General features: G+C 48.7%; 1 protein-coding gene across 2 annotated transcripts in view; it reads right to left on the minus strand.

The window, feature by feature from the left end:
- MED14 (mediator complex subunit 14) overlaps positions 1 to 16,220 on the minus strand; it is a 1,045,467-nt gene that overhangs the window by 44,045 nt on the left and 985,202 nt on the right. For both annotated transcript variants that reach the window (XM_085622933.1, XM_085622932.1), the window contains one exon: positions 11,008 to 11,133. In XM_085622933.1, coding sequence (XP_085479059.1) covers positions 11,008 to 11,133 — 126 coding nt within the window. The remainder of the gene's footprint in view (positions 1 to 11,007; positions 11,134 to 16,220) is intronic.

Raw genomic sequence — 16,220 nt, forward strand, 5'->3', positions numbered from 1 at the left:
GTTTTTCTTCTTGGACAGTCTTTGGAAGTCACGAGTTTGGTGACTCCTCCTTCGGTCCGTACTGCGCATGGGCTTCGGCTCCATCCTCAGATTGTTTTTCGCCAACAGGGAAATGATGGAGCTTGGTAATCACAGTGAGAAACCCATGTGTGTAGTATCTAAATAAGATGTACTGGAACGGATACAGGTAGCCGGGGAGGCGGGTGGGCGTGTACAACTCTGCAGCTCTACATGCCAAGAACAGATGCATACTGGTAAGTAGCATATTCCGTTCGAGGCATATGAGCTGCAGATTGTACACTTAGCATAGATTATATAGCAGTACCCAACCCTAGCGGCGACCACCGGTATCCGTTGCAGTGGTTTGAAATAGTGTCTTTAGTACAGCCTGGCCCACTCTAGCTTGCTGCTTGGAATGCACATCTACACAGTAATGTTTTGTGAAGGTGTGCGGTGTAGACCATGTGGCTGCTTTGCAGATGTCATCTAAGGGTATATTCCCTAGAAAGGCCATAGAAGCCCCTAACTTTCTTGTAGAATGGGCTTTAGGCGGAACAGATAATGTTCTTTTAGCCTTTTGGTAGCAAATCTGTATGCATTTTACAATCCACCTAGCTATCCCTGATTTAGAAATGGGGTTGCCTTTATGTGGTGGAGAGAAGGAGACGAACAATTGTTTAGTCTTCCTGAAGGGTTGCGTTCTTTGTATGTAGTATAGCAAGGCCCTTTTTACATCGAGTGTGTGTAAGGCTCTTTCTGCAACAGATTGAGGCTGCGAGAAGAAGACAGGTAATTCCACCGATTGATTGAGATGGAAGGGGGAAATGACCTTGGGCAGGAACTTCGGATTTGTGCGAAGTATGACCTTGCTGTGATGTATTTGTATGAAGGGTTCCTGTATAGTGAACGCTTGTATTTCACCAACCCTTCTAAGGGAAGTGATAGCTACGAGAAAAGCTGTTTTCCAGGTGAGAAACTGTAGCTCGCATTTATGCATTGGTTCGAAGGGCGGACCCATTAGTCGTGTAAGAACTAAATTTAGATTCCATACAGGGGAAGGTGGTGCCCTGGGAGGAATTACTCGTTTAAGGCCTTCCATGAAGGCTTTAATAGCGGGCACTCTGAAGAGAGATAAATGCTGTCTGTTTTGTAGATAAGCAGCGATCGCTGCTAGGTGTAGGCGTATGGATGAATATGCCAGGTTACACCTGTGAAGATGGAGCAGATAGCATATGATGTGCTGTATGGATGCATCTAAAGGGTTGATTGTATTGTTACGGCAGTAAATAACAAATCTTTTCCACTTTGCGGCATAACATGCTCTAGTGGTAGGACGTCTGGCTTCCATGATGATGTTCATGCAATCAGGGGGAAGGTTAAGGTATCCGAATTCTAGGATTTCAGGAGCCAGATCGCCAGGTTGAGCTGAGCTGGGTCCGGGTGCCTGATTTCTCCATGGTTCTGGGTTAGGAGGCATGGGGATAGGTGCAGTTTTTGATGTGGTACCACTGATAGTTGTAGTAGCGTGGTGTACCACGGCTGCCTGGCCCACGTCGGAGCTACCAGAATGAGTGTGAGGGAGTGCTGTTGTAGCTTCCTGACCACTAATGGAATTAGTGGGAGAGGTGGAAAGGCGTATGCAAATCTGCCTGACCAGTTCATCCATATCGCATTGCCCTTGGACAATGGGTGTGGGTATCTGGCGGCGAAGCTTGGGCATTTTTTGTTTTCGTGGGTGGCGAAGAGGTCTATCTGAGGATGCCCCCACTGTTGGAAGAATGGCTGAAGAACTTGCGTATGCAGTTCCCATTCGTGTAGTTGTTGCGTTTGTCTGCTGAGCAGATCTGCCATGGTGTTTTGTACGCCTGGAACGTGTTGTGCCAGGAGAAAGATGTTTTGGGGAATTGCCCATCTCCATATGCTCTGGGCTAAGCGGGAGAGCTGGGGAGAGTGTGTCCCCCCCTGTTTTTGGATATAATACATTGCAGTCATGTTGTCTGTGCGAATGAGGACTGCTTTGCCCGAAATCTGTTTTTGGAAAGATTTTAGGGCTAGAAAGATCGCCAAGAGCTCCAGATGGTTGATGTGGAGCAATTTTTGCTGTGGCGTCCATAGACCTTGCATTGTGAGGTGTAGGAGGTGCGCTCCCCAGCCGGAGAGCGATGCGTCCGCTGTTAGAATCACCTGAGGAACCGGGTCCAGGAACGGCCGCCCTTTGGAAAGGTTTGTGGTGTTCCACCACTGCAGAGAGTGATGTGTGCGGCCGTCCACCAACACCAGATCCGTCAGCTGACCCTGGGCCTGGTTCCACTGTTGTGCTAGGCACTCCTGAAGTGGACGCATGTGTAGTCTTGCATGGGGCACTATAAAGATGCAAGACGCCATCATTCCTATGAGCTTCATGAACACTCTTGCTGGAAGAGAGTGTTGGGGAAGGAATGTTTTTCGTAAGGCTTGAATGCTTGTGATTCTGGCTGTGTTTGGATACGCAATACCTTTGGAGGTGTCTATAGTGGCCCCGAGATATTGCTTTGTGTGAGATGGTATGAGGTGGGACTTTTGGTAGTTCACCGTGAAGCCTAGCTGGTGGAGCAGTTGGATGGTGCTGTTTGTATGCTGCACGCATTGGTGGTAAGACGCGGCTTTTATCAGCCAGTCGTCTAAGTAAGGGAAGACGTGAATGTGTTGACGTCTGAGGTGTGCTGCTACTACCGCTAGGCATTTGGTAAACACCCGTGGTGCGGTGGTGACCCCGAAGGGGAGAACCGTGAATTGGTAATGTTGCCCGTCCACCACGAACCTGAGGTATTTCCTGTGAGAGGGGTGTATTGGAATGTGAAAGTATGCGTCTTTCAGATCCAATGTTGTGAGAAAGTCTCCCTGACAGAGGAGTGGGAGGACTTGTTGTAGGGTGACCATATGGAAATGGTCTGAATGTATGTAGGCATTTAGAGGCCGGAGGTCCAGAATGGGCCTGAGGGTCCCGTCTTTCTTTGGTATTAGGAAATATAGGGAGTAAACCCCTAGATTTTGCTGATTGGTGGGGACCTGCTCTATAGCGTGTTTTTGGAGGAGGGAGAGTACCTCCTGTTTGAGCAGTGTGGAATGTTCTTGAGACATTGGGCGGTGCCTTGGTGGGATATTGGGTGGGGTAGATGTTAGCTCGAGACAGTACCCTGACCGAATGATTTGGGTCACCCATTTGACCGATGTTATGGACTCCCATGCGTGGATAAAGTTTTGTAGTCTGCCCCCGACCGGAGTGGAATGGTCTGGGGGGAGCGGAGGGAAGTCATTGTGTGGGCGGGGTGGCAGAACGGGTGTTGTTAGTTTTGCCCCTGCCCTTATTGTTGTTGCCTCTATAACCACCCCTTTGGTTGCCCTTTGAAAAGGTATTTTGAGGAGGGGATTTGTAGGAGGTAGAGGTGCTATCGGTGGAGAAGCCTCTGCCTGTGCCACGAAAGGAGGAGCGTCGAAAGGAACGTTTAGACGCTTGTGTTTGGAGTGCCCCCATAGACTTTGCTGTGTCTGTGTCCTTTTTCATCTTTTCCAACGCTTCGTCTACCTTGGGCCCAAAGAGCGTTTGTTGGTCAAAGGGGTGATTGAGTATGGACGCCTGGACTTCAGGCTTAAACCCTGAGATCCTGAGCCAGGCATGGCGACGAAGCAGGACACTGGTATTTATGGCTCTAGAAGCAGTGTCGGCTGCATCGAGGGCACACTTAATGGAGGTGTTTGTAATGAGTTTACCCTCCTGTATTAGCTCATGAGCCCTACGCTTGTGTTTCTCGGGGAGGTGCTGCATAAGAGCCTCAAGTTCATCGTAGTGTGCTCTGTCATAGCGCGCAAGTAGCGCTTGTGTGTTTGCAATGCGCCACATGTTTGCAGCTTGAGAGGCGGTGCGCTTGCCAGACGCGTCTAGGAGTTTGGATTCCTTGTCTGGCGGTGGGGCTTCTCCTGAGGACTGGGAGTTAGCCCGCTTTCTAGCTGTAGAGACAACTAGGGAATCTAAGGGAGCAGGGCCCTTAATGTATGCAGGGTCTGTGGGTGCCGCCTTATACTTTTTCTCTATTCTAGGGTTTAGTACCCTGGCCCTGACAGGGTCTTTGAACACCTCTGCGGCATGCTTGGTGACACCCTTAAGCATGGGTAAGATGGAGGTGGATTTGTCCTGTATGTCGAATGTATCCAGTAAGAAGTCGTCTTCCACTGGTTCAGTGTGCATGTCCACCCCATGGTAGTGTGCTGCTCTCTGCACTAAATGATGGAACCCTAAGGAGTCCTCTGGAGGAGACGGCCTGGATGGGTATAGGTCGTCCTGAGGAATATCGGGTACATCAGGGTTATTGTAATCCTCCCACGGGTCTGGGGTCCCTGGTGGAGTGGGATCCATGGGGGCATCCGCCGGATAATTGTCCGGGTCCCCGTCGTCCGGATCTGGGGACGGGGCCGGAGAGTAGTGAGGTAAGGGTGGCGGAGACCTGGGAGGGGGTGGAGGAGGTGGAGGAGGTAGGGGAGGTGGTAGTGGGGAGGGTACTCTGAGGGGAGAAGTAGCAGAGTCCTTCCGTTTGGGTGGTGGAGGAGGAGCCGGAGTATCAAGGCGTCTTTTCTTGATAATTAAAGTCAATAGTCCAGTCTTTGGATCTTTGGACAGAGTCTTTTGTAGAGGGTCTGGTGTAAACAGAGCCAGTGGCGTCGAATCGTCCGTCGGCACCGGTGATTTCGGAGCCGAGGACTTCGATGGTTTGTGTGCGCCATGCTTTTTTGGGGCCTCCTGTTTTTTCGGCGTCGAAGGAGTTTTCGGCGTCGGAGCGTCGGTGCCGACAGATTTATGTTTGTGTTTGGTCGGCACCGAGAGTCCAGGCTTCGGCACCGGTGGCTTCGGAGTCGAGCTGGATATTGCTTTCTTCGGTGCCGGATGCTGTTTTTTGGCACCGGGCGTCGGCTGGCTCGATCCCGAGCTGCCGTGAGACTTTGGATGCTTCGACACCGAGCCCGAAGGTGGGGTGATCGAAGCTTTGGTCTTGGTTTTGCCCAGGCCGGCAGGCGAGGGAGTAACCTGAGTCTCTTTGGTTTTGGGCGCGGGGGTGGGAGGGGGCACAGTACTCACGGCCCGCTGCGCCGGTGTGATGTCCTCCACGTCGGAGTCGTCGGCCTCGGAAGCGCTGACGACGTCTTCTTCCTGCTCGGTGTGTGTTTGCCCCGAAGCTTCGGCGCCGTCTCCGAAGATGTCCGGTGGAGCTGCAGACGATGAGTGCGCCATGGTGCGTCGAGCTTTTCGATCCCGGATGGTTTTCTTCGATCGAAAAGACTTACAGGCGGGGCAGTCTCTGGCCTCGTGTTCTGGAGAGAGGCAAAGATTACACACCTGATGGAGGTCGGTGTGGGGAAATTTAGACCCACATTTTGGGCACTTTTTGAACGGAGTCCTTTCCATCGGCCGGGACCGGAGTCGAGGAGGGCCCGAAGGCCGGTGCCGATGTACAGGATGGAGAAAAGTGCCGCTTCGAGAGATGAAGATGATGATGAAGAAACTCGAAGATACGAGGATTTTCCGTCGAGGCTGGAACCGTAGAAGTTAGAAGCCGGAGCACGAAGTATCACATCCGAGCCCGATGGCGGAAAAAAACAATCTGAGGATGGAGCCGAAGCCCATGCGCAGTACGGACCGAAGGAGGAGTCACCAAACTCGTGACTTCCAAAGACTGTCCAAGAAGAAAAACAAACTGCAAACATCCGGGCCCAACACCAGATGGCGATCTATGCTAAGTGTACAATCTGCAGCTCATATGCCTCGAACATATGGATTTGTTTATATATACTCTATATTTTTGGTAGAGCTTTTCCATACCTATACATTTATGAAATGAAGGGTCGCAAACCCTGAGATTAAGGGTCTGTAACTGCAAAATACCTTTCTGTAATCTACAAATGGCCTTTTGTGATTCTTTCTGAATAGTAAATATCAGCAGGGTGAAAGAGCGCTTCCCCTCTCACATTTCTGAATCAGAAAAGAACATATCAATAATTTGTGACTGCAACTGTGGTTTAAACCACTGATGAGTTACTGAACCCCTGAGTTGAGGTGGTAATTGATTCACAAAGGGGATAGTGCACCCTTTGGGGCCTCCTTGGTGGGGAGGGGAAGACACCTCTGCCTTTGTCCTTTATTGGATGCTGGTGCTTTAAAAATGACAAAACACCGTTTCTTGTATTGGAAAGCAAATGCAGGGACTGAGGTCTGCTGTGCCTTGGAGGCATCTATCCTTTCACTGGTAGCCAATTGCACAAGTTACTTACTTGTGTAACGTTCTATCTGTAAGAGACATTAGTTAGTGATAGATTCCTTACCTTAGAATAACCCCAGGCGTCAGACTGGATCTGGAAAGTTTTCGTCAGCAGTACCCTTGCGCGTCGGTGGGCGTCGTACGGCCCCACGTACGTCGCTGGTGTCGTAGCCGCCGAGATGACGTCGTAGGTGCTACTTAGATAGCCAATTGCAGGGGGACGCAAACTGTGATCTGCCTAAATAATATTCTTTAGCCAGGGGGATGGAAACACTGTGCGAGAGACTCAAGGAACAAGGACTACCAGTCCCACAACACCCTGCTGCCGGCTGACCCTGGAGGAAGAGTCACATGCGCTATTTCGTGCAGATCCATTCCGCAGGGCACGCTTGTCTTCGCCCAGAGGAGGCTTGGCTAGGAACGTCCCCCTTGACTTGCCTGTTAATTTGTGGCTTTTACTGCCCTTATCCACATACAAAGGCACTTTTAAAATGTTTTATTCCTTCTGTCTGATTATTTAAAGTGACTCGTATAGTTCTAGATATGTGAGGAAGATAATCCCCAGACCGTCTTTGGTGAGATTGGCCACTTAAGTGTCACTAAAGTGCCTCTCTTTTGCATTAACCACGCTCCCACATTTGAGCTATTGGAAAACTCATTTTTTTATCTTTGCCATACCTGGGTCCATCTGGTTTGTCAGGGGGAAGAGGAAACTATCTGGTTCAAAAACTTGCTGAATCTAAAAGTACCATTCTAGACACTTCAAGCACGAAATGTTGGGGTAATTTCCAAAAAGACTGATTTGGCTCATCAGGTAAAAGGAAGAAAAAAAGGCCAAGCATCCCGCTTGAATGGCCGAAGGGACTGCTTAGCGCCCTCTGAACCAGAACTTGGATGTCCTGGCAGAGAACATGATGGAGGGCTGTATGTTTCTAGCGGAGATCTTTTTTTGAGAAATTTAAGGATGTAATCAAATCCTGCATTACACTATTGGTAGTGTGATTGAGCGTCTTGAAGAAAGAAATGTCGACATTGGTTAACCACACTGAAACAGACAAAGAAAATGGCCCACACATATGAACCTTTCCCTGGAGTGTATGCTATATGTTGCTAACCCCTCCCAAACATGTGATTCCAACTCTCCCCACTGAATTAGGAATTAGGAGTTGGCCTAACGGCAAGAGCGGTTGACATCAAATCTGGGAAACCGAGTTCGAGCATCGGCAAGGACGCTTAACATCCTGTGATTTTGGGCAAATCACTTAATCTACCTGTGCCTAAAAAAAATTATAATGTCCTCATGTAACGCAACTGGAGCTTTTGTAAAGCGTTCTGATACCCGATACCTTCGGGTCAAGTTTGCACTATCTAAAAGTCCGTAAAAAAAGAAGAAAAGAAACCAAAAAACAAATGCAGTAAATAATACTACCATTGCTGCTGACTGAGGTGCACAATCAAGACATGCAACTAGCAGGAGTCAGTACAATCCTGAACCCAAGCACCCCTAGCTGCAGGTTGGGCAGTGCCCTACGGACCCAAACCTGTGTCTTAACCTTCCTCCAAAAGCTGCCCATAAGTGCAATGTTCCACCGCTATCACCATTTAGAGAGGAATCTACTGCTCAACTAAAAAACTAAATGTACCACTGCTTTGCAAAACATATAGACCATAATATAGCAGAATATAGAAACATACTATTTGTGAGAAGAGTTGATTGGATAGGGAAAGCAGATAAACAATAGAGATGGGATTTTGTTGTTATAAACTGTAAATATCCAGACCTAGCATGCCACTTTATCTTTCAAAATCCACTCGGCATACACATGGGTGAGCGTATCAGTTTCTTACCTATAGTTGTTTTCTACAGGCATCTACAACATGGTCCTGCTCCTCCCTGAACTATTCCCTCATATAATCTTAATCCATCTGAAAGGGTAATGCCTTGGCTGGAAACTGTTTTTATTCCCTCACAGGCATGAATGAAATGGACTGACAACAAAGGGACATCTGCATAAATGAGGGAACTGCTTCATTTATAGGCAACAAAATTGCTTTATATGTGAACTTTTCTAGGGACAGGTGTTTTCCACCTCAGATGGATCTAGTTTGTTGGAACATCTCTGGTATTATCTCAAAGGCAGACGGAAGAGGATTGGATTGCTTAAATTCAGAAATGTGAAATGATGTTGTGTAAAGAAACAGGCTTTTTTGCAGGTTTAGCCCCCACTTTTTGCTGCAGAATTGTACTGCTAGATCTCCAACTAAGATTAAAAAAAAAAAAGTGTTCTGCCAATGCCAATACTTTACGTTGTGCACATGCACTTGACCTCTGAAACCAAATTTTCCATTTTGTGTTACGGTGTACAAGTCACAGATTAAGTTAATTTTTAATGCATTGTCACTTCTTAGCATGATTCTTTAATTAAAATTTCCAAAACAAATATGCGTAACAGGGTCCCTGTCAGTGAGTCATTTTCAGCAGTTACTGGTTTCTCTCATATCAGGCTTGTGTACTTTATTTGGTGACCAATAAAGTTTAAAGATGAACATGTGTATGTCATCTTTAACTCTCTGGTGCTTCGCTCGAAATTAGGTATGATGTTTTTCTATCAAAATTTTCCCATGTCGCTTCTCAGTGACTATCTGCACACCTACTTCTGTAGTAGCGCTCAGTTAACTATGCAGGTTTTGTGACTTATTTTGTGTTTGAAGAACGCCCTTTAAAAGTTGATTTTGTTCTCAATGAAGCAGCTGGGTGCTGGTAAAACACTGAATGGCATGCATAATCAGGCTTGAAATAAACTTTACTATATTTGCACTTCTTTGCTGCCAGTGATGTTGGGTTTCTTTGCAAAAAAATAACCTACTCTGAATGCTTTCAGAGTCTGTGACCATGTTTATTTAAGTCTCATAATCATAACAAAAAATAACCAAATAAATGCTTTCAGAGTCTGTGCCGCAGTTCATTTTAGTTCTACAATCGAACCAAAAAAATGAAATAAAAAATGTGAGCATCCTCAAGGCCTATACCTACCATAGTTTCTGAGACCAAAAAGTTGCTGTACCAACTCTGCATCATGTCCTGTCTAACCGCTCCATTATCTGGGTCATGCTAGAAATATCAGAAGTGCATACATTTCTTTCCGTTTAGAAACTATGACACCAGTTTGCTAAATTAAGTCAGTAGTTGATGTTCTCCAGGTAAAAGGATTACAGAGAGTTGCAAGGCAAGGCTAAACACTTTAAAGAGACCAAGGTCACTATGGAGTTTGGTCACAAGCCATTCTAGGGAGACACTACAGCAAGGCAATGTGAAACGTTAAAAATCTCCTGGTAAGGAGGGCTCCTTTACACTGAGGTTAGGATCTGACCACGCATACCAAAAAATGGCGGCTGTGACTCAGAACCACTTCAAGTTTTACGCAGGTCGACCCATGGATTCCATAAGCAAGACAATAGAAAATATGATAATATGCTGATTTTAACAGGTCATTAGTACAAGGAAGCAAAGGAACACTGTTGCCGATGGTGTAAGTACTAGGCCAGTAAAGTGCAGGAGAGAAAACATGAGCATCTCTTGTGCCACTGTGGGTAGCAGGTGCCTTCTTCCAGAAAATGAGCATATACATTACTGATAGCATGGATCATTCAACATCATCTGTTATCCTATTCACCCTAGTGCCAATGGATCACAACAGTGATACCCAGAGGTGGTGCTATCAATGTTTGGGACCCCTCTCTGGCAGTAAAAAGAGCACTGGCTGCCATAATCATATGCCAGAGATTCCATAAAGAAGTTGCGTCTGCATAGAGCTGCCTTCATATCTGCTTACATAACAGCTCCAAGAGATGATTAATGGGATAGTTGACAAATTATATGGTAAGACACCACAAAAAGTACTAACACAACTCTAGAGGAATCACTGAAGATTTAAGTGAGACATTCTGCTCCCATGGCTCCAGTCTGCATAAAGGAAGGATTGACCATATTAGTTGATTTCTGTGTGTTAGTTTCAGAGTGCATATTGGTTGAGCTAATGGAGCTAACCCATGGGCATCCACTATAAAATATAGGAGAAAGATGACTGAATAAATGGAAAGTTTCAATGTCAACTACTTAACCAGTCAAGCCTAGGTATAGTGCTACAATGACAACAATGCTGCCATGCCTGAATATATCCCTTATCAAGAGGTCAGTCTAATAAGAGATGTGGCTGATCAAGACTAATGCAGAACCTCCAGAGAGGTTACCATGAAGTAATATAAGGTGTCAAAATAACTCGTATCAGAGAGGCATCAAACCCAATGAAATAAGCAACCACAGAGTATATGCTCGCTATCCCACTGAACACAGACAACTCTATGAAGAGCCCAAAGACAACATGTATGCGTTGTAGAACAAATGCATATGATGGGAAAATCCGTGGCATAAGTTAATTGGTAACACTTTTGGTCAAAGCTGTTAGGAGTGTCTATGAAGTTAATTAATTGGTGGAACTGCACTCATCCTGCAGCGCTACATCACATTTCATGGGAAATTGTTAAAATCAACACAGAGTAGCTGAGCAAGAGAAAAGCACATATTTCAGAAAATGCTGCTCTTGTAAAGTCGTTTTCTAAACTGGAAACACAGCACAATTTACTATTTAATTATACATTTTACTGTCATTTGAGTCTGTAATTTCCCTACATAATAGACTTAACTTGAGCAAATACTTACGAAAAAGAGCATTTTAGATTTCAAGACCACTGCAGGAGTTCCCGGTGGAGCTATGGGTGGGGCGCTGGGAGGAATCGTCAAACAAAATTGCACATTCCATTTCAATTGTGTAGCCTGATCAGGGAACTGTTTGAAATACATTCATATAAAAAATTAGAATAGTTAAGAATGGTGCACTGAATTTCTTGATTAGTTTATAACTTGTTCAACATATCTTCTTCCACATAAATTCATTAGAATTCTTTTAATTAGCAAGAAGACATAATGTTTGTTCAACCATCTTCAAATCTGTTCATTTCTAATTCATCGCCCCCCAACCAATCCCCAATACCACATATAATCTGTTAAAACAAGTTCACAAACACTTACTTTCTCTCAAATATAATCTAAAGATGACAAAAATCAGTCATACATAAGTCAATTCTTGGTTTTGTTAAAATAGATTATTAGTGACTGAGTTAGTAAATAAATATGCTTAACAGTGGACAAAGCATTTAACGTGCTTGAGGATAAAAGTATTCAACAGCCTGATCAAAATATCAACAACATTTCTGCTACTGTGTAAAGTTTGTTACCTTTGTCACAGTTAAAAATTGTGCGATCAGTTTTTCAATTATTGAGCCACAGATTTAGGATCTTTTGTCCAGGGCCTCAAATATCAGTCCAACAGGATCGAAATGCAACTCTTCTCCCATTGACGATTTTCGAATAAACCGTAAAAGGGCTACACTTGAGGGTGAAAATTCAACATGTATACAGAACTGTATCGCTTGCCCTATAAAATCTCCCTCAAGTCAAGAGTCACTAAAACAAATGTGTTTCAGTCATATTAGTGCCACATACCATCTGTATAAAAGGTTATGGCACGCTTTATTTTTAGACATAATGAACAAGTTACTTACCTTCGGTAACGATGTATCTGTAAGAAACATTAGTTAGTTAGATTCCTCACCTTAGAATATCCCCTGGCGTCAGGCTGGATCCGGAAAGATTTTTGTAGCAATACCCCTTGCGCGTCGGTAGGCGTCGTCTGCGGCTCCGCGTCCGTTGTCGGCCGGAATGATGTCGTCGGGAGTACTTAGATGCCGCCCTCGCGCGCTGACATCAGTTTTTATACATAGCTTTCCGCGCCAGGGACGCTGAGCCATGCAAGAGAGCGACACTGGTGCCAAAAAATCTAGGGCCCTGAAAGGGAGAACCTTAACCCTAGATGTCAGTTCGCAGAACGGGGAGGCTGGGTGGGTCGGTGAGGAATCTAACTAACTAATGTTTCTTTCAGATACATCGTTACTGAAGGTAAGTAACTTGTTCATCTGAAAGAAACATGTTAGTTAGATTCCTCACCTTAGAATAGATACCCCAGCAATACCATCCCCGGAGGTGGGCCTGCGAACCAAGATCACACCAGAAAGTCCTGGAGAACAGAACGGCCAAAGGGGCCATCTCTCCGGACTTGGCTGTCCAGGCAATAGTGCTTGGCGAACGTGTGCAGTGAAGCCCACGTCACCGCCTGACAGATGTCCTGCAAGGGGACTCCCCGTTCCAGGGCAGTTGTCGCCGCTGTGGCCCGGATGGAATGGGCTCTCAGCCCAACAGGAGGGACCTTTTTCGCCAAGGAATAGCAGAGTTTAATACACAACACGACCCATCGCGAGATGGTCCGCTTGTGCACAGCTTTACCCTTCTTAGCACCTACATATCAAACAAAAAGTTGGTCGTCCACCCGGAACTGTTTAGTGCGGTCCAAATAAAAGGACAGCGCACGTTTTGGGTCCAGACGGTGGAGCCTCTCTTCATCTTTTGAAGGATGCGGAGGCGGAACGAAGGTGGGCAGCGTGACAGATTGCCCTATGTGAAAGGGAGTCACGACCTTAGGAAGAAAAGAAGGACGTGTCCGGAGGACAACCTTATCCGGATGAACCGAAAGGAAGGGAGGCTTAGCTGACAGAGCCTGGAGCTCACTCACCCGCCTAGCGGAGGTGATAGCCACCAGGAAGTCAGTAGACGAATTGGACAGTTGTGAAGGGGCTCAAAGGGAGCGCACATCAGAAAAGTGAGAACAAGGTTCAAGTCCCACTGAGGCATTACGAATGGAACAGGAGGGAATATATGAGTAATGCCCTTAAGAAAACGGGAGACATTAGGGGACTTGAAAAGAGAAGGCTGATCAGGAAGCCTTAAGAAAGCAGAGATTGCAGCAAGATAACACTTCAAGGTGCCCAGAGCAGAGCCCTGCTGGGCCAAAGAAAGAAGAAAGAGGACAACCTCATAAAGAGGGGCGGAAAGGGGATCCACAGCCTTTGCTGTGCACCATGCCACAAATTTGTTCCACCGGCAGGCGTATACCGTCTTTGTGGAGGGACACCTGGCTGCCAGAATAACATCACAGACTTCAGGAGGCAAGTCAAATGGCATCAACTGTCGCCGCTCAATCTCCGCGCATGGAGGTGGAGGCTGGACAGGTTTGGGTGAAGGACCGTCCCCTGCTGCTGCGACAGAAGGTCCTCCTGAAGAGGCAGTCGTATCGGGGGATCGATGGACATACTGAGTAGCTCGGGATACCAGTACCTTCGTGCCCAATACGGAGCCACCAAGATGACTTGGGCCCGGTCGCGCCTGATCTTCTTCAGCACTCTGGGCAGAAGTGGTATAGGCGGAAAGGCGTACAACAGACCGCAACTCCACTCGCGACGAAAAGCGTCTCCGAGCGCGTGCCGCCTTGGAAATTCCAACGCGCAGAACTGCTGACATTGCGCGTTCTCTTCGGTGGCGAATAGATCTAACCAAGGCTCTCCCCACTGCAGAAAGAGACCTTGCGCCACGTCCGAGTTCAGCCACCACTCGTGATCCATCATGCACCGGCGGCTGAGTTAGTCTGCTCTGGCGTTCAGAGAGCCCACCAGATGTTGAACCACCAGGGTGATGCCCTGATGTTCCAGCCATGTCCAGAGGCGCAGAGCCTCCTGACAAAGGGTCCACGCCCACACCCCGCCCTGTTTGTTGCAATACCACATGGCGGTGGTGTTGTCCGTGAACACCTGCACGACACTTCCCTGGACAGAGGGAAGGAAGGCTTTTAGTGCAAGTCGGATCGTCCTCAGCTCCAAGAGGTTGATATGGAGCCGAGTCTCCGCCGGAGACCAGAGTCCTCTGATCTCCGCCTCTCCCATGTGGTCCCCCCATCCCAGGAGGGACGCATCCGTCACTACGACATGCTCCGGTTGGGGTAGGGAGAGGGATCTGCCGCTGACCCAATCGCGATTCGTGAGCCACCACTGCACGCAGTGCCCTCCGAGATCAAGACATGGTCGGACAGGTTGCCTCGATGCTGGGCCCACTGAAACTTCAGGTCCCACTGCAGAGCCCGCATCCGCCACCTGGCGTGAGGTACCAACAGGATGCAGGAGGCCATCAGCCCCAGAAGCCGCAGCACCAACCTGACCGAAACCCAGGACAGAGTCCGGAAGATGGAAATCAGGGCCTGAATGTCCCGGACCCGCTGTTCCGGCGGATAGACCTGGAACTGCGCCGAATCGAGAACCGCCCCAATGAAAAGGAGATCTTGGGAGGGACTCAGGTGCGACTTCGGCACATTGATGGAGAACCCCAGCGAGTGCAGGAGGTCGGCCGTAGTCTGGAGGTGGGAAACGACTTGCTGGGGCGAGCCTGCCTTCAACAGCCAGTCGTCGAGATAGGGGAAGACTGGAACCCCTTATTGGCGCAGATGAGCTGCGACCACCGCCATCACTTTCGTGAACACCCGAGGGGCACTGGTGAGGCCAAAGGGGAGCACGGTGAACTGAAAGTGCTCCTGACCCACCGTGAACCGCAGGTAACGCCGGTGGGCCGGCAGGACGGGGATGTGGAAATAAGCGTCCTGCAAGTCCAACGCTACCATCCAGTCTCCAGGGTCTAGGGCAGCCAGAACCTGAGCTAAAGTGAGCATCTTGAACCGGTCCTTCCGGAGGAAGGCGTTGACGCTCCTGAGGTCCAAGATCGGGCATAGGCCCCCTTTGCCCTTCTTGGGAACCAGAAAGTAGTGGGAATAACAACCACGACCTACTTCTGGACCAGGAACGCGCTCAACGGCCTCTTTGGCCAAGAGGGCCGAAACTTCCTCCCGTAGAAGATGCAAATGATCCCCCGATATACGGTGGTTCAGCGGTGGCATGGCTGGAGGGGTCGTCTCGAAGGGGAGAAAGTAGCCCCTTCGGACGATTTGCAGCACCCACCTGTCCGACGGGCTGGAGCGCCAGTGGAGCAGGTGATGGCGAACTCTGCCACCCACTGGCGTTGAATGGGCCTGAAAGCTCGGACTAGGAGGGCTTTGAGGCGGATGCTGCCGGGGTGGATGTGGACTGACCGGCACGTTGACCTCCAGTACCGCCTCGGCGGAATCCACATCCGCGACCGCATGCACGTTGGTTCTGCGGCCGGTGGCTGGGTGGACGTAAGGAGGCGCCCCTTCCTTGGCCACGAAAGGCGGAAGTTTGCGGCCGCGGGGCCGAAAGACCCAAGGACTTGGCCGTGGCCCGGGAGTCCTTGAACCGAGCCAGCGCGCTGTCCGCCTTCTCACCAAAAAGGCGAGTGCCATCAAAGGGCATGTCCATGAGGGAACTCTGGACTTCCCCTGAAAATGACGTGGACCTCAGCCAGGCGTGACGCCGAAGCGCCACCGTGGTGGAAATCGCCCGACCCAGCGAGTCCGTGGTGTCAAGTCCACACCGTATGGCGTGCCGTGCTGCATCTCGACCGTCAGCAAGTGCTTGAGTGAGTCGTGTCCGGGCCTCCACCGGGCACAAGGGCAGCACGTCCTCCACCGTATACCACAGAGAGTGGGAATAACGGTCCAAAAGGCAAGCGGTATTTAAAGACCGCAGCCCCAAACTCAGGGACGAGAACAGTTTCTTGCCAAACTGTTCCAACCTCTTGGATTCCCGATCCGGAGGAGCGGACGGGAAGGAGGATTGGGAGGTTGAGGCCTGGATAACCAGACTCTCGGGGGTGGGGTGTTGGGAGAGGAAACTGGGGTCACCCGGAGCAGGGCGGTGGCGCCGGGCAACGTTCCGGTCCACAGGAGGGACTGTGGAGGGCTTGGACCAAGTGCCCTGCAGAATGTCAATGAGGGCCTCATTAAACTGCAGCAGAGGCTCAATGGAGCTTGCTGTCGGTTGAAGGACCGCTGTGAGGACGTTAGCAGGCAACTCCAGCCC

This window comes from Triturus cristatus, chromosome 8 (genome assembly GCF_964204655.1).
Source record: "Triturus cristatus chromosome 8, aTriCri1.1, whole genome shotgun sequence".
Classification (NCBI taxonomy): Eukaryota; Metazoa; Chordata; class Amphibia; order Caudata; family Salamandridae; genus Triturus; species Triturus cristatus.